Here is a 24,274-nt window from a genome sequence, read left to right as displayed (position 1 = left end):
GGTGCAGAAAAGGGCAACTAACATGATCATAGGGCTGGAGCATCTCCCGTATGAGAGAAGGTTACAACATCTGGGATTGTTTAGCTTGGAAAAAAGGCGGGTAAGGGGAGACATGATAGAGGTGTACAGAATTCTGGACTAGATGGACCCTTGGTCTAATCCAGCATGGCTCTTATGTTCTTAGGCAGAAAGCCTGACATCTTGAAACTGCAAACACCATTTCTATATGCTTTGTGCCATACATCTTTCTTGTCCAAAAATGTACTCTACATATGTATACAGTAACAGCAACAGTGAAAGCTTTCTGGTGAGGTGCAAAAGATTGTCCAACAGAAGGCTATTGCCCTGCTTGAAGGAGTCAGTTTCTTTTAGAAGGAAGGGCAGATAGTTTAATAATACACAGGGTGGTATCTACAGAAATGTGATACCCTGTTACCTGTTCACATCACTGAGTTGGAAAAAGCCTCAAATGTCAGGTAGTTCAACCCCCTGCCAATGAAGAAATCTGCTGCAGCAGCATCTCTGAGAGGTGGCCTCTCAGCCTCTGTCTAAAAACTGATTTTTTAAATTTTATTTAATGCATTTATATCCCACCTTCTTTCCTCTTGCAATGAACCCAAGGTGGCTTACATTATCCTCCTCCCCCTCTCCATTTTATCCTCATAACAACAACCCTGTGAGGTAGGTTGTGCTGAGAGTCTGTGACTGGCCCAAAGTCCCCCAGTGATCTTCCATGGCCAAGTGGGGACTAGAACCCAGATCTCCCAGCCAAACACTCTCACCACTACATCACACTGGCTCTCTCCTATTAACAAAGGAGAGTCTACCACTTTCCAATGTTCTCTGTTCCACTGTCTAAAAGATGGGTAAAAAAAATAATCCCGATGGTATTCTCCACAATCGTCATGCCTGATATATTTGAAATTGGTTTGAATTAACTGAAAACCAACTGGATTATTAAAAGCATTTTTCTGAACTATATACATGATGGGATCGTGATGCCTGGGTCCCTCGCCCACTACTTTATATGCAAATTAGCATGCAGGACATATGTAGATAATTGGATATTTTTGCTTTAATTAAGCATAGACTTCCCAGCATGAGTATCATCCCATAGGCTTTCTTAAACCAATGGTGTCACAAGAATTCAAGCAGGTTCAAGAAAGCGGAGCCATGTGACTCCTGAGCAAATGATTAGAAATGGCAAGATGCATTAAACTTTACATTCTACAGCGTTTGGAGTCCTTTACACGAAAGATTTACAGATCAGACCTCATTGTTATAAATATAACTCTTGACTGCAGTAGCCTCCAGTGTTCAGGCAGTTAAGGGTCTCCCATTCCCCATACATCCCACTTCTCCCATTTTACACCAGTTTCTTTGCCTGCTGAAAACAACCAGGTGCAGAATAACAGTCCCAGAGTACATTTCTGCATAATAAGCAAATTGATAGTAATTAATACAATTACTTTGCTTGCCAGTTGCCTTGACAAATGAGTGTTTTTGGCCAGCTCTAGCTCTCTTCCTTACCAGTTTGTTACATTGAGACTGTAGCCCTGTGCTCCCTTCTTTGGGAGTAAGCCCCATTGGACTGTCAGACTTCTTTCTGAGTAAACAAGCATAAGATTGGGCTGCAAGGCTCTATTTCCAAGTACATGGAGGGCGCACTCCTATGGCCTCTAGACAGTGTCTAGATGGCTGTAGGATTTTTGGTTTCTGGGAACTGAGCCAGAGCCATGGATCCCTCCCCTGCCGCCTTGTAGGCAGCACAGTTCTTCCCCATCTCCATGCTCGTAAGTGCAGTGTAGAGTGGGCGAAAAGGGGGCATTCCCGGGGGGGGGATGAGACCACAGAAGCGGCCTTATGACGTTTCCTATGTGTCATCCAGCCTTCCCCCCACGCCGCTCCAAAGCTCCTAGCTAGACAGCCGAAATCAGCTGTCTAGCCACAATGCAGGGTGGTCGGAGCATGGAGGAGAGGATCCTCTCTGTGCCCCATCCGCCCTGCATTGGATAGTTGGCCGACTCCAAGTTTGGAGGCAGCCGACTATCCCGTTAGGCTTGCACCCTAACTTGTAAATCCAACCGAGATAAAGCTTTTCTTCCAAGTAAGCAAGGCTTGGATTCTTTCCTTCAAAGAAGCCTAGTGGGAGATTGTGCTGCCACTTTCCTTAGGAACCTAAGAAGAGCCATGCTGGATCAGACCAAAGGCCTACCTACTCAGCATTTTTTGCCCACAGCAGCCAAACAGATGCCTACAGAAAGCCCACAAGCAAAGTAGCCCTCTCCTGCTGCTGTTGTCTAGCAACTGCTATTCAGAGGCATGGTGCCTCAGTTCCTGGAGGTAGCATATAGCCATCGTGTCTAGTAGACATTCATAGCCTTCTCCAGGAATTTGCCTAATTAATAAAGCTGTCCAAGTTGGAGGCTATCACAGTAGTAGTGAACTCCATAATTGAGCTGTGTGCTGTGTTAAGAAGTCCTTTTGTTTGTTCTGAATCATCTACTGATTGGCTTCACTGGACGACCCTGTGTTCCAGTATTATGAGAGAGGAAAGCTTCTCTCTCCACTTTCTCCACACCATGTATACTTTTGATAAACCTCTGTCATGTCTCCCCTTACTCACTTTTTTCTAAACTAAAGTGCCTTGAACATTGTAACCTTTCTTCATAGTGGGGGCTCCAGCCCTCTGATCGTTTTGGTCACTCCTTTCCTTTGCAGCTGCTTCTTAGTTTAGAAGGGCAGTAACAAAGCCATTTGTTTTTGGACACTTCGCCAAGCCTTCATTGCATATCCGAAGTCCAGCTCTTGTGAAAAGTGCATTGCACTGGTTGGTCCTGTTTGAAAGAGAAGGCGTTTCCAACCTGCAAACCATAGTCCCTGGTTAAAAATTTGCTGGGAGGTGGTGCCATAGGGAAGCCACATTTCGCTCATCTGTACCACCCCACCCACACGCACCTGTGATATGGTGGTGACAATGCTGATTTTTTTTTTTACAGGGTTGCTATAAGGCTCACTGAGACAAGGTATGTGAAGCACAATCAGCAGTTTGGAAAAATACCATATAAATATTGATGGGTTTTGTTTAGGTGTTAACATGGGATGTTGGCAAAATCACCCCTCAGAAGTTGCCTAGTCTTAAAGGGATGGTGAATTTGCAGTCTGGAGCTCCCAAGCCAGAAGAAAACCCCAGCCTGAATGTTCAGTTCAAGATACAGCAGCTGGCTATTTCAGGTGAGGATCAGGCCTCGGGCTTTTGCAGAATTTGTATTTCCTATCCACACTGCAGCATGAATCCAGCAGGTTGGGATGAAACTAAAACTTCAGTAACAGATTGCAGTTCTTGGAGGTGATAGCACTTTGCTTTCTGATAGTGTTGGGCTCATCAAAGGAGCTAATGGAGGGATGTTGTGTGATCTGGTGATGGATTATCCTCCATATATACTGGAGTATTTTATACTAAAAATGTGTATTCCCAAAATTGTTTTATGATACTGTGTTTTTAAATTGGGTCTCCTATGCTGTAAGGCACCCAGAGAAGAATGTTAGTGGGTAGCTTTATACAAACATAGCAAATAAAATTAATATATAAGTTGCTTGGTTCCAACCTACTCTGTCACAACTGAGAAACAAATCCCGAGGCAAGGCTAGCAGTGAGGCATTGGCTCTCGCTGGTCAGGGCTCCCATTTAGTTCTGAGGGACAGACTAAAGGGGTAGCAAAGTGGAACACAGTTGAGAGAGCAACGCCCGGGACAGATTCAGCTCTTCCCCCTCCCACTTTCTCCCATATGTGAGATTATGCTGCATGAAGGCTTATGAAGGTGTTTCCCCTGCTATTCACATACAAATAACAGCCTTTCATAAGGAGATAATCATTACGTTTGCGTTTCATTTTAAACCAGGGTATTTTTGAATTTTGTTACATCTGAAACTTTAAAAACTTATTAGTAATAATATTTTATTCTACTCATTCTTCAAATATACAGGCCCTCCCTCTACCTCTTGCCTGCCACTGACTGGTATTTCAGTAGTCTATATAGAACATGGGACCTGCAACAAAATGTTGCAGTTTACCCCCACTCCATTACAGCAGTGCTATAAGCTGTTAAGGGTCTCAAATAGACCAATTCCACCTCACACCCAATTTTCATTTTCCCCTTGCAGTTGGTATCCAGTGTTCTGTGGCTCAGTCTTCTGTGGCTCCTTCATTAGGCTTTTCTTGGGCAGGTTTTTACCCCTTTGGGGCTTTAAAAACTGTAGTATTACATGCCTGAGGAGTCACCCAAGCATGCTGATACCACTCCCTTGATTCTTAGTGGACCTGTTTTGGCTTCACTCTTGTTGATATTCAACACACTCACCTACTAGAGAGTGGGGAGGAGGAGAAGGCAATATATCCAGCACTGTGTTTGAGATCCTGCCTGACTGCAGAATTAACTATTGGACATAATTGCAGATTTCAGCAGAAAGTGAAGCAAGTTTTCTTGCCCACATGACTATGAAGATGTGTGAGAGTGAGTGGCCAAGAACTGCTGAAATCTTAAGCCCAAGAAGTGGCTAAACATTTCCAGTGGTTAAAATGGGTGACTTCCATGCCCCGCTTAGCATTTAAGACCTTCTCCATGACTAGCAGAAGGTTGTGCCAGTTTGCACAAATGATGAGTATTGCAGAACTCAACCTTTCTTGATGGGGAATTGGATTTTCAGTACATATTGGCAGAGCATTGTCTAAAGCATGAGTAGAGAATGTGTGGCCCTCCAGATGATGAATTCCAGCTTCCACCAGTCCTAGCCTCTATGGCTAGTGGTCAGGGATAATGAGAACGGTAGCTCGGTAATACCTGGAGGGCTACAGGCTCCCTGTTGTTGTTGTTGTTGTTGTTCAGTCGTTCAGTCGTGTCCGACTCTTCGTGACCCCATGGACCATAGCACACCAGGCCTTCCTGTCCTGCGCTCTCTCCCGGAGTGTGCTCAAGTTCGTATTCATTGCATCGGTGATGCTATCTAGCCATCTCATCCTCTGCCGTCCCCTTCTCCTTTTGCCTTCAGTCTTTCCCAGCATCAGGGTCTTTTCCAGTGAGTTTTCTCTTCACATTAGGTGGCCAAAATATTGGAGCTTCAGCTTCAGTATCTGTTCCAATGAGCAGTCAGGGTTGATTTTCTTTAGGATCGACTGATTTGACCTCCTTGCAGTCCAGGGGACTCGTAAGAGTCTTCTCCAGCACCACAGTTCGAAAGCATTAATTCTTCGGCGCTCAGCCTTCCTTATAGTCCAGCTCTCACAGCCATACATTACTACTGGGAAAACCATAGCTTTGATTATACGAACCTTTGTCAGCAAGGTGATGTCTCTGCTTCTTACTAGGTGTGCCATAGCTTTCCTCCCAAGCAGCAAGCGTCTTTTAATTTCATGGCTACAGTCACCGTCTGCAGTGATCTTGGAGCCCAAGAAAGTAAAATCTGTCACTGCTTCCATTTCTTCCCCTTCCATTTGCCAGGAAGTGATGGGGCCAGATGCCATGATCTTAGTTTTTGTAATTTTGAGTTTCAAACCAGCTTTTGCACTCTCCACTTTCACCCTCAAGAAGAGGCTCTTTAGATCCTCTTCGCTTTCTGCCATTAGGGTGGTATCGTCTGCGTATCTGAGGTTGTTGATAATTCTCCCGGCAATCTTAATTCCGACCTGTGATTCATCCAACCTGGCATTTCTCATGATGTACTCTGCATATAAGTTAAATAAGCAGGGCGACAATATACAGCCTTGTCGTACTCCTTTCCCAATTTTGAACCACTCGGTTGTTCCATGTCCGGTTCTTACTGTAGCTTCTTGACCCTCGTACAGGTTTCTCAGGAGGCAGGTAAGGTGGTCTGGTACTCCCATCTCTTTAAGAATTTGCCACAGTTTGTTGTGATCCACACAATCAAAGGCTTTAGCGTAGTCAGTGAAGCAGAAAAAGACGTTTTTCTGGAATTCTCTTGCTTTCTCAATGATGCAGCGAATGTTGGCGATTTGATCTCTAGTTCCTCTGCCTCTCAGAAACCCAGCTTGTACTTCCGGTAGTTCTTGGTTCACATGCTGCTGAAGCCTAGCTTGTAGGATTTTGAGCATCACCTTGCTGGCATGTGAAATGAGCACAATTGTGCGGTAGTTTGAACACTTTTTGGCGTTGCCCTTCTTTGGAATTGGAATGTAAACTGACCTTTTCCAGTCTTGTGGCCACTGTTGAGTGTTCCAAATTTGTTGGCATATTGAGTGCAGCACTTTAACAGCATCATCTTTTAGGATTTTGAATACCTCAGCTGGAAGACTGTCATCTCCGCTGGCTTTATTGTTAGTCATGCTTCCTAAGGCCCACTTGACTTCACTCTCAAGGATGTCCGGCTCAAGTTCAGTGACCGCACTATCATGGCTATCAGGGACATTCAGATCTTTCCTGTATAGTTCTTCTGTGTATTCTTTCCACCTCTTCTTAATCTCATCTGCTTCTGTTAGATACCTGCCTTCCTTGTCCTTTATCATGCCCATGTTTGCACAAAACGTTCCCTTGAGATCTCTGATTTCTTGAAAAGATCTTTAGTCTTTCCCATTCTATTGTTTTCCTCGATTTCTTTGCATTGTTCATTTAAAAAGGCCTTCTTGTCTCTCCTTGCTATTCTCTGGAACTCTGCATTCAGTTTGATAGATCTTCCCCTTTCTCCTTTGCTTTTCACTTCCCTTCTTTCCTCAGCTACTTGTAAAGCCTCATCAGACAGCCACTTTGCTTTCTTGCATTTCTTTTTCTTTGGGATGGATTGAGTTGCTGCCTCCTGATCAATGTAACGGGCCTCCGTCCATAGTTCTTCAGGCACTCTGTCTATCATGTCTAATCCCTGAAATCTATTTGTCACCTCCACTGTATATTCATAAGGGATATGATTTAGGTCATACCTGAATGGTTTAGTGGTTTTCCCTATGTACTTCAATTTAAGCCGAAATTTTGCAAGTGGCTCATGATCTGAGCCACAGTCAGCTCCAGGTCGTGTTTTTACTGACTGTATAGAGCTTTGGCTCTATATATATATATATATTTATATATATCTATATCTATATCTATATATATATTTGCATATATATATATATATATATATATATTTGCATCTTTGGCTGCAAAGTGCATAATCAATCTGATTTCGATATTGACCATCTGGTGATGTCCATGTGTAGAGTTGCCTCTTGTGCTGGTGGAAAAGAGTGTTTGCTATGATCAGCGTGTTCTCTTGACAAAAGTCTGTTAGCCTTTGTCCTGCTTCATTTTGTACACCAAGGCCATGTTTGCCTGTTATCCCGGTGATTTCTTGACTTCCTACTTTAGCGTTCCAATCCCCTATGATGAAGAGGACATCTTTTTTTGGTGTTAGTTCTAGAAGGTGTTGTAGGTCTTCATAGAACTGATCAACCTCAGCTTCTTCAGCCTCAGTGGTTGGGGCATAGACTTGAATTACTTTGATGTTGAATGGTTTGCCTTCGATTCGTACTGAGATCATTCTATCATTTTTAAGATTGTACCCCAGTACTGCTTCCCCCTCCCTTTTGTTGACTATGAGTGCTACTCCATTTCTTCTAAGGGATTCTTGCCCACAGTAGTAGATATGATGGTCACCTGAATTAAATTCACCCATGCCTGTCCATTTTAGTTCGCTGATTCCAAAGATGTTGATGTTCAATCTTGCCATCTCATGTTTGACCACCTCCAGCTTACCTTGATTCATTGATCTTACATTCCAGGTTCCTAAACAATATTGTTCTTTACAGCATCGGAGTTTCTTTTTACCACCAGACACATCCACAGCTGAGTGTCCTTTCGGCTTTGGCCCAGCCGCTTCACTCTTTCTGGCGCTACTTGGAAATACCCTCTGCTCCTCCCCAGTAGTATTTTGGACACCTTCCGACCTGAGGGGCTCATCTTCCGGTGTCATCTCTTTTAGCCTTGTGATACGTTCCATGGGGTTTTCTTGGCAAGAATACTGGAGTGGGTTGCCATTTCCTTCTCCGGTGGACCACATTTTGTCAGAACTCTCTGCCATGACCTGTCCGTCTTGGGTGGCCCTGCACGGCATAGCTTATGGCTTAACTGAGTTACGCAAGCCCCTTCGCCACAACAAGGCAATGATCCATGAAGGGGACAGGCTCCCTACCGCTGGTCTAAAAGGATTGGCTGGCCTGTCTTTGCATTGAGTAACTTGAGCTTTCGAAGGGGAAAGCTTAGAGATCGCCTTGAGCTTCATTTCTGCGTTAGGACTGATTCTTTCATGAGGATTCCTAACCAGAGTTGTAAGCTATTTTAAAACAACTTTGTTCTGTTTTGAGAGATTTAAACACACTTTTATTCCTCATTTCAGGATTGAAAGTAAATCGCCTTGACGTGTATGGAGAAAAATACAAACCATTTAAAGGTGTCAAGTACATCACGAAAGCAGGGAAATTCCAAGTACGAACATGAGATGCAAGATCCCTGCCACGATAAATGTTGGTTTTGTGTGTGTTTTTCCATTTGAGGGGAAAATGAAATCTAGAGACTCTTAACTTAGATGATTTTAATAAATCCTGATTAGATTCATTCCCATGCAGTGCAGATCTTCAAATTAAATCATACTTTAATAGGTTTTTTTATATATGGCTTTGAAACAAGAGTAACTTTCTGTAACAGTTTCCTTTTCATGGACCTGTTGGTTCATGAATTGTAATTACAGCCAGGGATTATCCATAGAACCAGCTAACGGTGCACACTGCCAAGCAAACAACCAAAGCACACGAAGAATGCAGGAACTTCTGGATAGAGAACAAACCCCACTTTGGACAGCACTGAAAGAAAATGATCTTGTAGCCTGTTAGAAATTGGTATTCCATAATACTTTTGCAAGGCCTATTAGGAAACAAGGGGGCCGGAGTGCCGACTCCCCTGGAAAGGGATTATCAATGATACAAAAAAAGGCTTTCCCCTGCAATGTTTACAACATGCTGCCTTCTTAATCAAAAAGGGTTGCCTTACCAGCTTGTGAATTCAGCAGACAATCTGTAGCCAGTGCTAGATTTTCTACAACTTGCTTTACTTTGAAGGTGAAAAATGTATGGAAGTGAAGTCTTTGTTTAACAGGTACTACTACTTTGAATGTGTTTTTCTCCCTATACTCTGTGCCATACATACCTCAAGAGTAGCTCACCATAGGCAGAAAGCTTTACTTAAAGGTTTAATTGCTTATTGGCAATGAAATAAAAGGGAAGTCAGCTGTACCACCTAGTCATTCAATTAATTGTTTCACTTCCTGATCACATGCCATCATATGACAGTCACTAAAACAGGAGCACACCATCTTTTATTAAATGCTCATGTGTTTACTACTGGAGTTCCTTTGGGAAGTGGCCCAGTAGTAGAGGGACACCCTACTTTACCAACGGACAGAGTGTCTGGTATTACTTTTAAATACTGGTGGCTGTAGCAAAAAGGGTTGGATTCAGATTGTCATACTTTTGAGTACACCCATTGAAATCAATGGAATTTGTTAATCATGGCTAACTTAAGCTCTATTGGTTTCAATAGTGCTACTGTAAGTATGATTCTGGATGCAACCGTATATGTTTAGCTAACCTTTAATAGAAGTAACACAAGAGAATGTTAAACAATATTTCAAGGCAGGTTATTGCTTACTGTGGGGAAGGGGGCAGTGTACTGTTCTGAACAATCATTGCATGTCAGTATCGATTTATTCTGTAACATTTGTTTGTGAAAACAATGCAGCTACAGATTAATTACACTGTGTAAGAAATGTGTGTGAACAAGATAGTGAAGTTATTCCTGTTTTAATTAGACAGGGGGCTAGACTACCTTTAGTAATAAAACAAACCAGAAAACCACTTCCACCACAGTAACAGAACAGTCATCCAAAGACTCTATATGTGAAAGCTATAAATCACTCTGTGAAATATTACCTTCATTTTAAGTGGCTTGTGGGAGGAGGAAACTATCCTTTGTATAAGATTGCTTTCATATCCACTGTTCCGTCATTTACCAAAGTTTTCTGTCTCCAGAGTTGAGTGCAAATAGTCCATGTATTCTGTTCCATATAATTACACATATTTTGTAGTTGCTGTCTTACAGATAACATTGCCTATTCATATGCGTTTCACTTAGTTAAGGTCATTCCATTCAGACCCTGAAAATATTGCACTGGATAGATTTTTATACAAATGCATTTTTATTTTGTTTGAACAGAACAAAGAAGGTTGAAAATATTAGCATATACAACAAAATTCTGGTTTATAAACAAAGGTATTTAGTGGCAAAATGCTCCTAACCAACATTCAAGTTTGCTTCATCTTAGGCCTGATCGACAAGAGTGTTCAGGAAAGCGTAAATTGCATAAGGTGTAGAGGATATTAACTTCTATAAAAGACTTTTGAGCTTAGCAAACATTCTGAAGAAATATCCAAGGCAAATATGATTCAGAGCTTTCCTTCAAACATTCCTTAACAAAAAGCAGTCTTTGGTATAAACCATGTAATTAAAGGCATTAGTAATATTGCATTAATACAAAAGTCAAGCTATTAAATTGTGGTGATTTAAAAAGCTCACGATGAAAGGCTGAACTATGAGTTGGCAAAAGACATTCCAGAAGAAGAGTTGAAGCCTTGCGACATTCCCTTTCATCTGGTTGTGGCTACTTAGTGCCAGAGACTAGATGACAATTTTGAGTACCGTGCAGTCAGCAATCACCAGGTATAAGGCGCCAGGAAAGGATGAGCAAGCAAGCTCCCTTACTCTTGGCAGTTGCAGAGAAGTTATTAAAAGGTTATTTATTTATTTATTTTTAATTTCCCTTTTCAATTGCACCAGGGGAGAGGGCACTGCAGTGTAAGAAATGTTAACATGTAAACAAGTGCTACTTAACCCTTCCATTAACCTAGAGGGCACATATGTGTACGTCTCCTGAGCAGAAATTATTGTTGCTTGATAGCACAGAGGCACTGCAGCATTGGTACATAATTTCTTTGCTAATACACAAGCAATTCAGAAGTGGGGCTAATGACTTGTGTAGAAACCTCTCCTGTGCAAGACAGATGTGCTCTTTCCTTAGTGTCCATGAAGCTTCTGCAGGAAATAGTCCTGGTGCATTGGGCCCTCAATTATCTGCTCCGTGCAAATGCAGAAGCCAACTGTTTGTTATCAGTCCTAAATAGTGCTAAAACAGTCTGGCCTTATTTTAGCACGAACACCCTTCCAAATCTCAGCATTTCTACCATGATTGAAAGAGACCATTTGACAGCCGATTCCATTGATACGGGCTGGATTTCTGAAGCAGATGTTCAGTATTTCACTATGAGGTGTATAAAGCCTGAAGTGAGGATTATTTCTGAAACCTCATGGAAGATGTTTTACTATCATACCTCCAATACCTCCCTTTGGTTATTAGCTAGAATAGAGAGAGAGAAAGTGTTCCATTACTAGAACAAGAGCAGGCTAGTAACATCTGAAATAAACCCACATTTTCTCCTACTGCTGGCTTGAGCAAGTGCAATCAAAAGAACAGGACAAGCAAGCAAGAGACAGCCTGACTTTTCTGGGGAGAGGCCGAAATATTCAGAAAATGGCATCTCCTAGCTCTTTCTTCTTGACCAAAGTGATGCACAGGGAGATGTTGCATGCCCCCACAACCAAGGCCAGCAAACAACTGCTCTCAACAAACATTACCACTCAGTTTCAACACCATGAGGCACGGACACTGACTATTGCTAGTTACGGGGAATTTATTCCCAGATTTTGATGGCTTAGAGATCACTATTGGACAGAAAAAAATGAGTAGCAGCAGCTTTTGAGCACAGCACTTGTTCCCCCCTACCAAGGGAAAGTTTTGGGGGGAAATTTAAACACACTTAGCCACACACCTGCTTAGAAAGAGGAAAGGGAGCAGAAAATGGAAATGCTGGACTACTTTTTTCTGATTGTCCCTCACAATTAACCAAGCAAAGAAAGTGTGTCCCAGAGTTTCAATCCATTCTAAAGTGAAATCCTCATAAATTGCCTCACATAGAAACCGCTGGAATATACACTGCATCACTGGGGGGGAAACCTGGTTCACATTATAGTGTTAATGAAAACAAAAATACCAAAAAGCCCTCCGAAGCAAGAGGCAAAAAGAAGTACTCATTTTGGAAACTATGGTGAGGTTAGATACCGAAAGATAGCTCAACACATTGTTAAAGCCCTTCAGAATGGGACTTCAGGAGGCTAGCTTTAAGCTGCACCACCTTTTAGCGGTTTATGAAATTCTCTTTGCTTCACGAGTGATTTCACTTAAAAAGACAATGCCCTGGGGAGGGATGACTCTTTACTGATACCAAGGAGTTTTTCTGACCCAGCGTAGGGTAAATCCAGCATCTGTTCTAATCTTAATAGAGGCAGCCTCAGCTTCTCGAACCGTCTCCTTGACAGACTGCATAAGATTCTGGGCGTTATGAACCAACATCTCAGTGGCCTGCAGGAAGAGAGTTGTTTTAAAACATATTTTTGGAAGAGCGACACAGACATTTTCAGATGACATGCTGCTTAGCAGAGAGGCCTGGCACTTCCTAGGGATAAAGTACCATAAGAAAAAAAGGCTGAATTAGCAACAGCACTATTCCAATCTGGCATTTAATATGAATCACAAGAGCAGCAGCACAAAACCTGACTTTTGACTGTATGTGAACACAAACAACATGCTTCAATAGCATTAACTCAAAAGACCCGGTTCACACGTAATGGCAGAAAATCGTGGATTGATTAACCCACGATTTGCCACAGCACATGCTGGGTGCATTCCGCAACCATGTTGAATATTCAACCCCTGATCAGGCCAATCAGGGGTTGCTACATGATGTCCAAACTCGGACACTATAGGTTAATTGTGGGTTAAACAAACCACAGTTAACCTACAATTCACAGGTTAACTGTGGATTGTTTAACCCACAATTGACCTATAGTGTCCAGGTTCAGACGTCACGTAGTAACCTCCAATCGGGTTGAATATTCAAAATGGCTGTGGAATGCACCTGGCATGTGCCACGGCAAATTGTGGGTTAATTAATTAACCCACAATTTGCCACTGTTACATGAGAACAGTTCCAACGTTTACTTGGGAAATTGAAGCAATTTAAAAATTACCATTTTAAACAGCCTAAAAGGTGCTCACTAGGCAAAAATCTAAAAAAATTAGGGATGTATGAAACCAGTTTTGTTTGTTTTTTTAGTGGAATTTTCCACTTAGCTGCCCCATGCTCTCAGATATCCCACCAAAGCCTGCAGAATATCTTGGAGAGCCTTACTTTTCCTGCCAACTTCTGTACATAAAGGCTTCTTGGGTTTTTCCTCCAATAAAAACAGATACTTATTCATTATAGTGGCATGCTAATGTATTATTGACATTCTGCATTCACAGATGCATGTGCAATATCACTGGTTGCACAATGATTTCAATGCCATTTTGCTGCCTTGCTGTACAAGCAACTGTACCATTGAAGAGGAACAACGCTTAATCTGGAAACATATGTGCATAGTTCATCAGGGAAAGTGCCAGCTACTGGTACAAACTGTTTTGCTCAATTATGCTGTATGTTAGGCTTTGCTAAATATGCAACAATCCAACCCCACTTGCATGTAGTTATGTGTGAGTAATTATGCTACTTGTGGATGGGAATACACATCCAAAAGAGAATAATGCAGTGCTGACAAATATCTGCACTCACACGTGCATTCAGCTTCTGTTCTTACCCCTGTTCACCTAGCTTTGCGCAAGTGTTTGCCTATCTGGTTGCCAATTTTGTTTTAAAGAACGCACCTATGAAAGAGCATCCTGGAAAAATCAGAATAAGGTTTACAACAGGGCTGGGCAACTTGAACGGCCTTGAGAATCACATGTGGCCTGATACAGAGAACTTGGCTGGGCGCTAAATGAAAGCCTCCCCACACACGGCCACTGGGAGCAGGGAGAGGCTTCTGCCTCACCCTCCTCCTAGCAATCCTGCTAGGAAAAAAGGCACATGGGGATGACTCTCCTTCCATGCCCTCTTTCCCAGCACACACTGTTCTTCTGGGAAACGAGGGATGCAAGCAGCGTCATCCTCATATGCCCTCTTTCCCTGCAGAATTTGGCTCCTGCCAGCCCAACAAACAAGTTGTTTGGTGGGCTAACAAGAACCTGATTCTGCAGGAAAACCAAATGCATGGAAAAAGCCACCCCGGCACACCCCGTTTCCCTGAAGAATCAGTTCTGCTGGGAAACGGTGCAAGGGGCAAGTCATCCTTGCAGACCTGTTTCCAAGCAGAATTGGGATCTCACCAGCCCACCAAACAAAACTGGCGCCCGATTTGCTGGGAAACAGAATGACTCTCCTTGCTTGCGCAGTTTCCCACCAAACCAAGAGGGTGGTGACGGCAGCACACCCTGGGGTGCAGGGCAGGGTACCACGGAGAGCCGCAGAGGCGGCCTCCGGGGCTGCATGCAGCCTGCAGCCTGCGATGCCCGCCCTTGGCTTAGGGCAACAGCCCCTCCATCTGTTGTTTTCCTCCCACCCCAGGAACTGATATTCAGAGCCACACTCCTTCAGCTAACACGGCTAATAGCCTTTGACAGATCTATCCTCCGGAAATTTGTCTAATCCCTTTTTAAAGCCAGGAAAGCCAATGCATCTTTTTTTTCTCTGATGGAAAGTGAATCCGATAGAATAAGTGATCAGGAAGGTTTGGGATAATTTAACACAGCAACAGAACAGCAATATTTGCACTGAATATCGAACCTGCTGGATTAATGTAGCATCGCCATCATTCATTCTGGTGATGAGCAACAGAAAAAAGACTAGGCACCTGCAAAAGTACCATTCATCTTCACCCACCAGAGGGCACTAGTGAATAGTTTCAAACGAACTGAAGAAATTATTCCCTTAAGCAAGCAGCCCAGAGACCCAAACCAAAAACTGCTGGCACTGAGCACGCGCTCGCTCGGCGAGGAGCAGACCCTCACCCCCAGCTCACTGGCCAGACAGCTATAGATGGATGCTTTCTCAGCGCTTTGCTTTGTGACATTCACACTTCACCTTTGTCAGTGTACACTTAAAAATACTGAGATACATATCGCGTACAAAGAGGCCCCTAGAAATAAGCACTGCTGTTAGCTACTCTTTTTGATTATTATGGGGCAGAAGACAAGCAGAAAACTGACCAGCTTTTAACAAGAGCCAAGAGGAGAAGCTGCTCCAAACAGCGCTCATTTCACCACTGCACGCTCCCAAGATAATTCCCACTTTCTAGAAGATACAGAACTGCCCACGCAATCCCAGGTTTGCAGCAGTCCCACCCCCACGAAAGTTGGGAATATTACCTGTTCAGACTCTTCATCACTGATGTTAGTCCGGCCCAACATGGTCGCTTTGACAGTGGAAAGGATTTTGAGCTGGGTACTGATGGTTGGGATTCGCTCACAGACCTGAACAAACACAGAATTGCAAGTCTGCTCAAACAACCTGCTGAGCTATTGTCTAAATAAAATTCTACCACTGCTCTTGGGGAACCTGGGCTCTCCAAAGGGCATCTTTAAAAACAGAAAAGTGACAAGCATAAGTGGGATCTGCTCGGTTCCCCTTGGGAAGGACCCACTCATCTCAACAAGCCACCCATGTTTTCTGGGGGGGAGGGGACTAGGCAAGCTACTTCAGTGGTAGGGAACTGAGATATCTAACCTATCTATTTCTTGAAGGGCTTGTGGACAGGATTGGGAAGCACTTTACTGCAGCATTTCCCTATCCCAAGGTTTCTTTGTTCCAAGCCCCACCCTAGAGATTCAAAGAACCACCTTCTATTTGAAGGGTGGTATTGAACCACTCCACTCCGCAATGCTCCCTGTACAAACAGTAGTTTCTTGTAGGCCCCTGCTATTCTATGTATCACTGTGCTATGCTTGTGGCAGTGAAACCTCAAACACTGGTTGGCTGAGCTGGTGTGGGAGAGCAGAATGTTTAACTGCCCGGGGAACTAAACTGTCTGTGAGAGAAAGGAAAGTTGTTGGTTTGGGTGGGATTAAAATCTGACAGAGGAACAGGATGAAAACTGATAAAAGTGGGACGGAGACAGGAGTGCTATAGAGACTGCTCAAGTATCAAGCTGACTAATCAAAGTGGTTGCTAAGTCTAAACCCTAAGAGGGAATTCTGCCAGATGTAGGGATGTCGGAGAATTTCTCCATGAATCTCTGGGAGGCCGAATGCCAATGCATTCGCACCCCTGAAATTGGTGGGGAAATTCTCCGACAACCCCCCCCCCCCCCCCGGGATGGGACTTACCTCGTGCGAATGTCCCTCTCACCGGCGGGTCCCGGCAGCGGTTCGGCGGCGTTGCGGCGGCCGGTCTTCCAACCGGCTGCCACCGCCGCCATTTCCCAGTAAAGTAAAAAAAAAAAAACGTGATAGGCTACGTAACGATTGACGTAGCCTATCATGGCTAGATTTTCAAAGTCAGCCGTGATAGGCTACGTAAATCTTTGTATTTGCTATTTGCGTTACCCTTATTTTCGCCGTAGTCTACGTAAATCTTTACGTAGACTACCCATGCCCAAATAAGGAACGCAAATGACGGCGCCCATGGGCGCTGCCATTTGCATACGTGCTTTTTTTTTTCAAAGTCAGCCGTGATAGGCTACGTAAAGATTTACGTAGCCTATCACAGCTGACTGAAAATCTAGCCATGATAGGTTACGTAAATCGTTACGTAGCCTATCACGTTTTGTTTTGTTTTTTACATAACTTTTTTCTTTCGCGGCCGGAGAGGCGGGGCACTCCCCCCCGGCCCGAATTTCGGCGGGGAGGGATGGGGCGCCTCCCCCCCGGCCAGAATTTCGGCTGGGAGGGGCGGGGTGCCTCCCCACCCGCCAAGAATTTCGGGGGGAGAAACGGAGCGCCTCCCCCCCCACCGAAAACAGCTGTGGGACCAGGTAAGGGGCTTTCGTCCATTCTTAGGCAGATGTACTTGTCACTGAAGTATTGTGACCTGTCAATCCTAAGGGGGCAATGAGGACCAAAATGTGAGAGGATGGTGAATTTCACCTACTGATTTCAACTAGCTCATTCCCTAACTGCAGGCTTCTAATCCACAAGTATGTGCAAGTGGATTTCTTCTGCTTCAAACAGCCACATAACTCCAACCCAAACCCCACACCTCACTTACTAACTTGGATTTGATTTAAGGCAGATCAATACATTACAGATTGACCACCACCTGAAATGGATTAGCACTAACCCACAGCACTCACAGTTCTCCTGCCTTCTCCAGGCAAATTCACTGCCTACCTGCAAAAGGTTTGTTCTGATGCGCTTGTCAGTGCACTGTTTTGCCACCTCCTTGGCCAGCCGTGTCACTTCATCTGATGCTTTTGCAATATCCTTGGCACACTGGATGAGAGCCCGCTTGTTTCCACTGCCACCTCTTACCAAGCGTGACATCTCAGCCATCAGAAGGGCCATCCGCTTGGCTGCAGCAATGATATCATTGCCCTGGAAAAGAAGAGCAGCCATGAAAGCTTGGGACCAAGTCAGCAGCACAGGCTGTCACCCACATTCTATAAGCAAACCCTCATTTTGGGAAGGCAAAGAAGAGACTTTCTGTGCAGCGTGGTCACTGCTCCACAAAGAGCGCTGAAGATCTTTGCGCAAAGGCCAGTTGTAAAATACTTTCTCTCCCAAAACTCAGTGAAATCAAGCTTTGGCCAGAAAAAAAAATGTGGTAGACACACAGAATGTTAGTCTTATTGCTGAAGTGAAAGTGACTAAGTTCAGACATTGTAAGTTTTCCCAGTTAGAAATCTATCATTTTAATAAGGGTGCAAGAAGGGTGCCTTAAAGCAAGTTTAGAGCATCCAGTTATGAGGGTGAATATTCTTAATATCCAAATACAAATGAAGAAGTGGCATCCAAATTTGACAGCTTATTTATTCATTCATTTATTTATTACATTTCTATCATTATTTATTTTATTACATTTCCAGTCGTGGAAAGTGATCAGTTACACTGTCACTCTATATTCAGAAGGTGACAACTAAATGTTCTGAGGGGGAAATCATTTGTATAAAGGGGAGGCTGAAACATTCAATAAATTAATTAATCCGTTTGATTAACTAGATTTAAATGTATAAATTAATTGGCCAGCAGATTTTTTTAAATGTTATTTATTTTTAATGAAAGGTTTTCAAAAAAGAGAGAGAGGCAGGGGCCACCTTAAAAGAGACATTCCTCCTTCCATAAAGGAGAGAATGCCTCTTCTGAGACGGTGTCCTGTGGCGATACGCACATGCATCTAAAAACAAAACTATTTTTTCTTCGGAGCGATTGTTTTCTTCATATGCAAACATATGGAAATTTAATTTATTAGTTGGTTAATCCTTATACAACTATAACAACCAAGATTTTTTTTCATCAGAAAGAATGACCAGAATGCATATCTACTCAGAAGTAAATCCTACTGAGTTCAATGGGGTTTACACCCAGGAAAGTGTTATAGGATTGTAGGCTTAGAATACAACTGACCTTCCTTTAATGGAGAAGAGGAAAGACACTGACATGGCTCACATATAATTAACCCCAAATTTGCCATTACGTGCAAACTGGTCCACTGGCTGCATTCAGATGTCATGACAAACCATGGGGTTATGAAGCTAGCTTGTTTCAAACAAACTGTATTTAAGATTAACTACCGTTTGCTGGGTTTGGCTGCGGTTAATCAAAAATGAAAGTGAAAGCTTTTAATCGCCTCCTCGCAGTCACGCTGGAGAAGGAGGGGAAGGGAAAAGAACCCAAGTTCAAGGTTCATTGTGGCTTGTTCCCATCACGATAAGCCATGGTTTACCATGACATACACATCCAGAAATTCAGTAAAGCTTTTAATTTTTAAACTAACCTTTATCAACCAATGTTTTAACACAAGGTTCTTTATTTAATGAGGGACAATATAAACTGGCATTATTTCATTCTCCATTTGAAATATGATAGCTATAAGAATATTCAAATAAATGTAATCAATTGTTAGATTTTTTAAAAAATTAAGCAGTAATTTTGTGAAGACTGATGAGTTAATGTGATATATTGACTTACACAGCTGAAAGTAGAAAAAGGCCCTGGTGTGCAATCTTTCACGGGTGGTGGTGGTGTAACAAAAAGGCACAGAGTGCAACGCTGGCTGAGGAAGGATACATGTGGTCCTTACGGACATACTTCCAAGGTTTACCTTTATGCAGCATAAAAAACAGCACATTGCACATCACAACAAGCTGTGCAGATGCAAAATTCGAAAGAGCCACATTTCACAGCCACATCCTTGTTTAAGGATCTCTTCACACATTTGTTTCTAAACTGTGCACAGAAAATGTTGTATGTGTGCACTTTCACAAACGCAATGCGCACATGTGCAGCCATGCATGTACTACCATACACAGGGTAGGTCATTGCCCCAAGAGCACAAGGCAGGGTGGCGAACATGTGCTTCCTGCTAGGCAGTGTGCCAAGCCACTCTCAGTGCAGTTTGCCAGCTCCCTGGGCCACAAAGGCCAGGTCATGCACCCTCTCGTTCGATACCTGAAGAGGCAACTTGGGTCAGTTGCAGAGGCCATCGCAACATGAGGCAAGTGGTGGCAACTGCAGATTTTGAGTGACATTGGGTGGGGGGGGGGAGATCTGATCCAAGAAGCATAACCCAGCAGGAGGTTCTCATGCACACGCCCAACTTCAATGAATGGGAGGCTGGATTGTGCCCCACATTAATCTGCACATGGGGAGACATCATTTGGATGTTGTGCCCAGGTACCAACAAGTCTTGGGCAGGCCCAAATGTCAATGACTGACACAACAAAAGAAAAAAAAGGAAGAAAGAACGATCTAATTTCATTTAAGGTTTACGCACGTGCGCGCACGCACACACTCCACCGTCAAATCTTAGTAACTACACAGCCACACACTTACTCTTTGCAGCATGCTAGTCCCAAAAGCAAAAAAGTGACCCAGCATCTGTGCAAACTCCTGTTTGAGTTTAGTGCCGGCAAGCCCATTTCTGTCTGAGCCGCAGACCAAGAGACCTCCATTAATATCATATTTTTTAAAATAAAAACACACACACAGAAAAGTCTGAACGTAGCAACTAACACATTCAGCATAGCCTCTCGACAGAAATCCTCTTACCACAGCCAGCCTTTTACAATGCAGCCAAGTGCAAAACAGCAGATCCAACTCCTTGGCAACACTGCCATACAAAGCCATTCCTTGTCTGGACAATGTTATAGTGGAAGCCACTGATAAAAAGAGGCAGAAAGCACAATGATGCATGTTAAATGACTTTGAGAATGATGCCGACACCTCCCCCGCAATCTGGAAGTTACTGAGAGACTGTCAACCATGGCTTCACAGGTAGTCAGACATCTTTTGGGTTTATTTTTTTCTTTCCTTTTAAATAACCACTGCCATGAAGAGACAGGTAAGGCAAAGGACGAGAAAGGAAGCCTTATTAAGAAGGACAGGAACAGAGGAAGTTGTGAGCCAAATGAAGCTTTAGCTTGGCCATCAGCAGGCCCAACAAAACTTGTGAAGCCACTCTCAATCCTCAACAATGAAATGCAGACAAACTTGAATTCATTCCATTTCAAAGAAAGAAAAGAAAATGGGACCCGGCAAGGATCAAGAGTGATGCAAATGTGTCAACGTTCCAAAATGGCTGGATGCAACGCGGATCAGTCGCCAGGGGGAAATGGAGGAAGTACCTTACTAGACCACTTGGTGGCTTCCCGGTGCAGAGACTGAGCAGCGGCCAGAATGGGCTGGTTAACGGGTTGGTTGGTAGGCATTAACAGCAGCTCAGGCTCGTAATCATCTTCAATGTCAGAGGGGAGAGTGAATTCAACATCTGCTTCCTCCTCCTCCTCCTGATCTACATCTACATCAGCCTCAGGGGCTTCCTTAACCTCATCAGTCACATCAGGCTTTGCAGGTGGGGGGGCAGGGAGGATGAAGAAACAGTTAGTATAAGAAGCAGGATCTGGTCAAAGAGCAAGAACTGAGTTGGTTTAGTAAATTCCTCATCCTAGGAGGCGACGGAAAGACAGGGAGGGGGAGGGAGCTGGACACAATTCCACGGGGAACACTTAATCTGGAAATCTGCAACGTATTCCAGGAGAGAAACATAGTGTTTAAGAAAGCACACCAAGAAATATTTTTCACTTCAGCCACTCTTAAGGGTCTTTTATTTCACCACAACATTCTTTTCTGGCAAGACAATAGAACCATGGGACAAACACAAAGCGAGCGCAACATTTAAAGATGACATAGGGTTGCAAGATGAAAGATTCAATGACGTGGATCGAGTGCGAAGAGAACTTCCGGGGATCAGAGATGCCGAAGGCTGCTTTCTGTTCCCTTGAGAGATGAAAAGCCCAGAGGAGGCCCTACCACAAGATAAAGTGAGGCAGCCACTTTCAGGCATGTTTGGGGTGCTCTTAAGGGTGCCAGAATAGGAAAGAGGCAGGTCTGAGTCATGAGGCAGAATTCACTGACAATCTTGGCTGGTGAAGCCTTGCTGAAACAAAGGGGAGCTGTGGAAGAGCTCGTTGTGCTCCCTCATTTAAAAGCGCTCCTGTTCATTGTAAGGAGGCATGTACAGGAGAACCCGCTAGCAAATCGTGCCCCATGTTCATTAGTTTGCAGTGAAGGAAGGGGGGATGAGACAGAACTGTTATTTGGATTTTCTGCCCCAGGCACCAGTATGTCTTGGTCTAGCTATGGAAAAGCCAGTGAAGAGCAAACACAATGCAGGAAGGAGGAAGGCAAGACAAAAAGGGGGAGCAGGGGGGATGGAATAAGCAGGACAGGCTACTCATTAAAAGCCTTTTTCAGTGTGTTATTTGTTAGCAGACAGAAAGTGATGTTAGCAGCACACAACAAAGCCAATCAGAATGTTTCTGTTAGCAGAAGGTTAGTGAGATGGAGCCAGATTGTTTTGCCAAAATGTTGTTCTACAAAAATCCAAATAAGTTTTTTAAATAATTTGATTCAGTATCCTGGATCACATCCTGTGGGGTGGAAGTATCTAAAAAGAGAACAGCTCCACATTATTGTAGACAATCTTCACAGTACCATCCACTACAGAAAGAGGAGGAAAAATTGCAAACCAAACACCACCGTTATCAAGAACACAAGGGTGCAACCAGACCAACACAACTGTCACATGTTATTTCTGTGTGAACACCCACTGTCAGTCTTTTTTGTATGTTCACACGGCTTTCTTCCAGAGTTGTGGCCTTGGGTGTCAACTTTTTTTAAATTGCTTTGTTTATCCAATTGTACTTGCATACTCCCAAATAAATCTTATGCAGCTTGAGGTTCAGTCTTTTTGCCTTCTTGGCAAACTCAGAAGTGAAATGAAGTTTAGTAAGTATGACTATGCCTGCGATGACATCCAAGTTGTTAAGTCTTTCTACTGGTCAATTGGACACTTTTGTTGAGACATAAACAGCAATTATGGACAAAAACAAGCTTCCTTGTTGCCACTGAGGAAGCTTCACTCTCAATATGACCACTTCCCTTCTCTAGCTTTATCCTGAAACAAACTCCCCCCCGCCCACACACACACACAGACACACACACAAAAACTGGTGGAAAAAATGTCTGCAAATAAAGATGGATGAATTTGCCAAATATATAGTTACAAAATCTTGTGTCTTGGGTCATTAAAGTTGTCTGTAGCCCACCGTGGTTATATGATTAAACCATGCTCGATCCAGTAATTAAATATATTTGCATTAATAACCAAACTACGTGCTACTTTTCCATGCTGCAACTCTAAAGTCTACATACTTTTCAAAGAGAGCATTGGTCTAATAAAGGACATCTCCTTCTGCCTCATCATCTGTGAGCAAAACAGCAGCCAACTATAATGATGTGTAAATGTTAAAGTAAGATTGGGAAGGAGAATAGAAAAAGACACAAGACAATAAATTCACTGTCTGATAAAGACTTTAGAAAGAAAAGGAAAATTAAACTTTCAGAGCATTAAGAAGAACCCCTCCACACTAATTTACACTATGAGAAAACCACAGACATACAAGGTGGTTTCACGCCACTGAAACCAGTTTTCAAGGTCTACTCAAGGCAGACCTCCTTTTTCTCGACAGCTTGATTTCTGTATGTTCCCTTCAGAGCCAGCGGCAGACACCCACAATATACTGGAAGGCTGGCTCAGTTTGCAGCAGGAGTTTCAGAAAGAAGCCCCATTTCCTACTTTTGGAGATGCAGTAGACCTTTCTCTTTAGAATTTAGAAGAAACACACACACACACACACACACACACACGCACACCTAAGTTCTACCTCCCCAAATCCCAAATGCTAGCCATGCTTTGGAATGGGGCACTGCACATGCTGTTCCCCTGAACGGAATTAACAGTGGACAACAGATCAGATAACAAACTAGTTGTTTTCCTTAAAGTTACTAACTCACCAAATATCAACAACAATGCCTACAAAGTCAGTTGTCCATTTTAAATAATGTTGCTTTCCACAGATACATCATTATTTTCATAGGCATGCTACTGAAGTTCATCAGCAAACATTTCAGTATTGTTTTGCTCAGAACATTCATTTTAGATTCTGCTCCAGCTTTCAAAACTAAACCATCAAGTTTAACAAGATACGTTTTTTCTTTTTTCAATGTTCATTTAGGCTAAAGGATCAAGTTCAGTGAGGGTTCCCCTCACCATCTTGGGAGAGCAGTGCTGTTGCAAAGTCTATATATACCAAGACCTTTCCCGGGGGTGGGGGGTGTGAAATCAGTGAATAATGATGCTTCAAGAATTACATTCTTTTTAAAATATGAGATTTGAAGAGTCCCATGTGTTATATCAGGGGCAGACAACCTTTTTGGACCTGTGGGCATATTTGGCAATTTGAGAAACTGTCCTGGGTGCCACCACAAAATGGTTGCCATGGGTGATGTGGCAAAGGACAAGGAACTTGCCCAAAAGACTGAGTACAAGGAAAAGAGAGGGCCTGATCCCCAATACACTACACAACTCCTTTGAACCCACAGTTTTCAGCACCAAGAGAAACCAAGATTGGTTTCACCAAGATTGCAAAGCAATCTCAGCTGCCAATATGAAAGTGTGTGTGTATGTGTGTGTGTGTGTGTTTAAGTGACGGGGTAGGGCACCTTAGCCTTGGTAGGGCACATCTGTGAAAGGCC

General features: G+C 43.3%; 2 protein-coding genes across 8 annotated transcripts in view; one reads left to right on the top strand and one right to left on the bottom strand.

The window, feature by feature from the left end:
- AP3M1 (adaptor related protein complex 3 subunit mu 1) overlaps positions 1 to 10,628 on the top strand; it is a 41,078-nt gene extending 30,450 nt beyond the window's left edge. For 2 of the 6 annotated variants that reach the window (XM_084845182.1, XM_084845181.1), the window contains exons 8-9: positions 3,090 to 3,234; positions 8,381 to 10,628. In XM_084845182.1, coding sequence (XP_084701308.1) covers positions 3,090 to 3,234; positions 8,381 to 8,481 — 246 coding nt within the window. In that variant the 3' untranslated portion in view covers positions 8,482 to 10,628. Of the gene's footprint in view, positions 1 to 2,999; positions 3,235 to 8,380 lie in introns of all 6 variants that reach the window. The other 4 variants (XR_014789310.1, XR_014789309.1, XM_084845184.1 and 1 more) reach the window with 4 other exon arrangements.
- The window catches only part of VCL (vinculin), a 117,526-nt gene continuing 103,574 nt past the window's right edge, over positions 10,323 to 24,274 (bottom strand). Inside the window, exons 19-22 of one of the 2 annotated variants that reach the window (XM_084845180.1) lie at positions 20,803 to 21,021; positions 17,351 to 17,554; positions 15,392 to 15,496; positions 10,323 to 12,511 (exon numbers count right to left, since the gene is read on the bottom strand). In XM_084845180.1, the coding sequence (XP_084701306.1) occupies positions 12,365 to 12,511; positions 15,392 to 15,496; positions 17,351 to 17,554; positions 20,803 to 21,021 (675 nt within the window). In that variant the 3' untranslated portion in view covers positions 10,323 to 12,364. The remainder of the gene's footprint in view (positions 12,512 to 15,391; positions 15,497 to 17,350; positions 17,555 to 20,802; positions 21,022 to 24,274) is intronic. The other variant, XM_084845178.1, reaches the window with a different exon arrangement.

The sequence above is a fragment of the Heloderma suspectum genome, chromosome 3, assembly GCF_057233095.1.
Source record: "Heloderma suspectum isolate Gila_16-S chromosome 3, 16-S_ref, whole genome shotgun sequence".
NCBI classification, from domain to species: domain Eukaryota; kingdom Metazoa; phylum Chordata; class Lepidosauria; order Squamata; family Helodermatidae; genus Heloderma; species Heloderma suspectum.
This window is presented reverse-complemented; position numbering and strand designations above follow the sequence as displayed.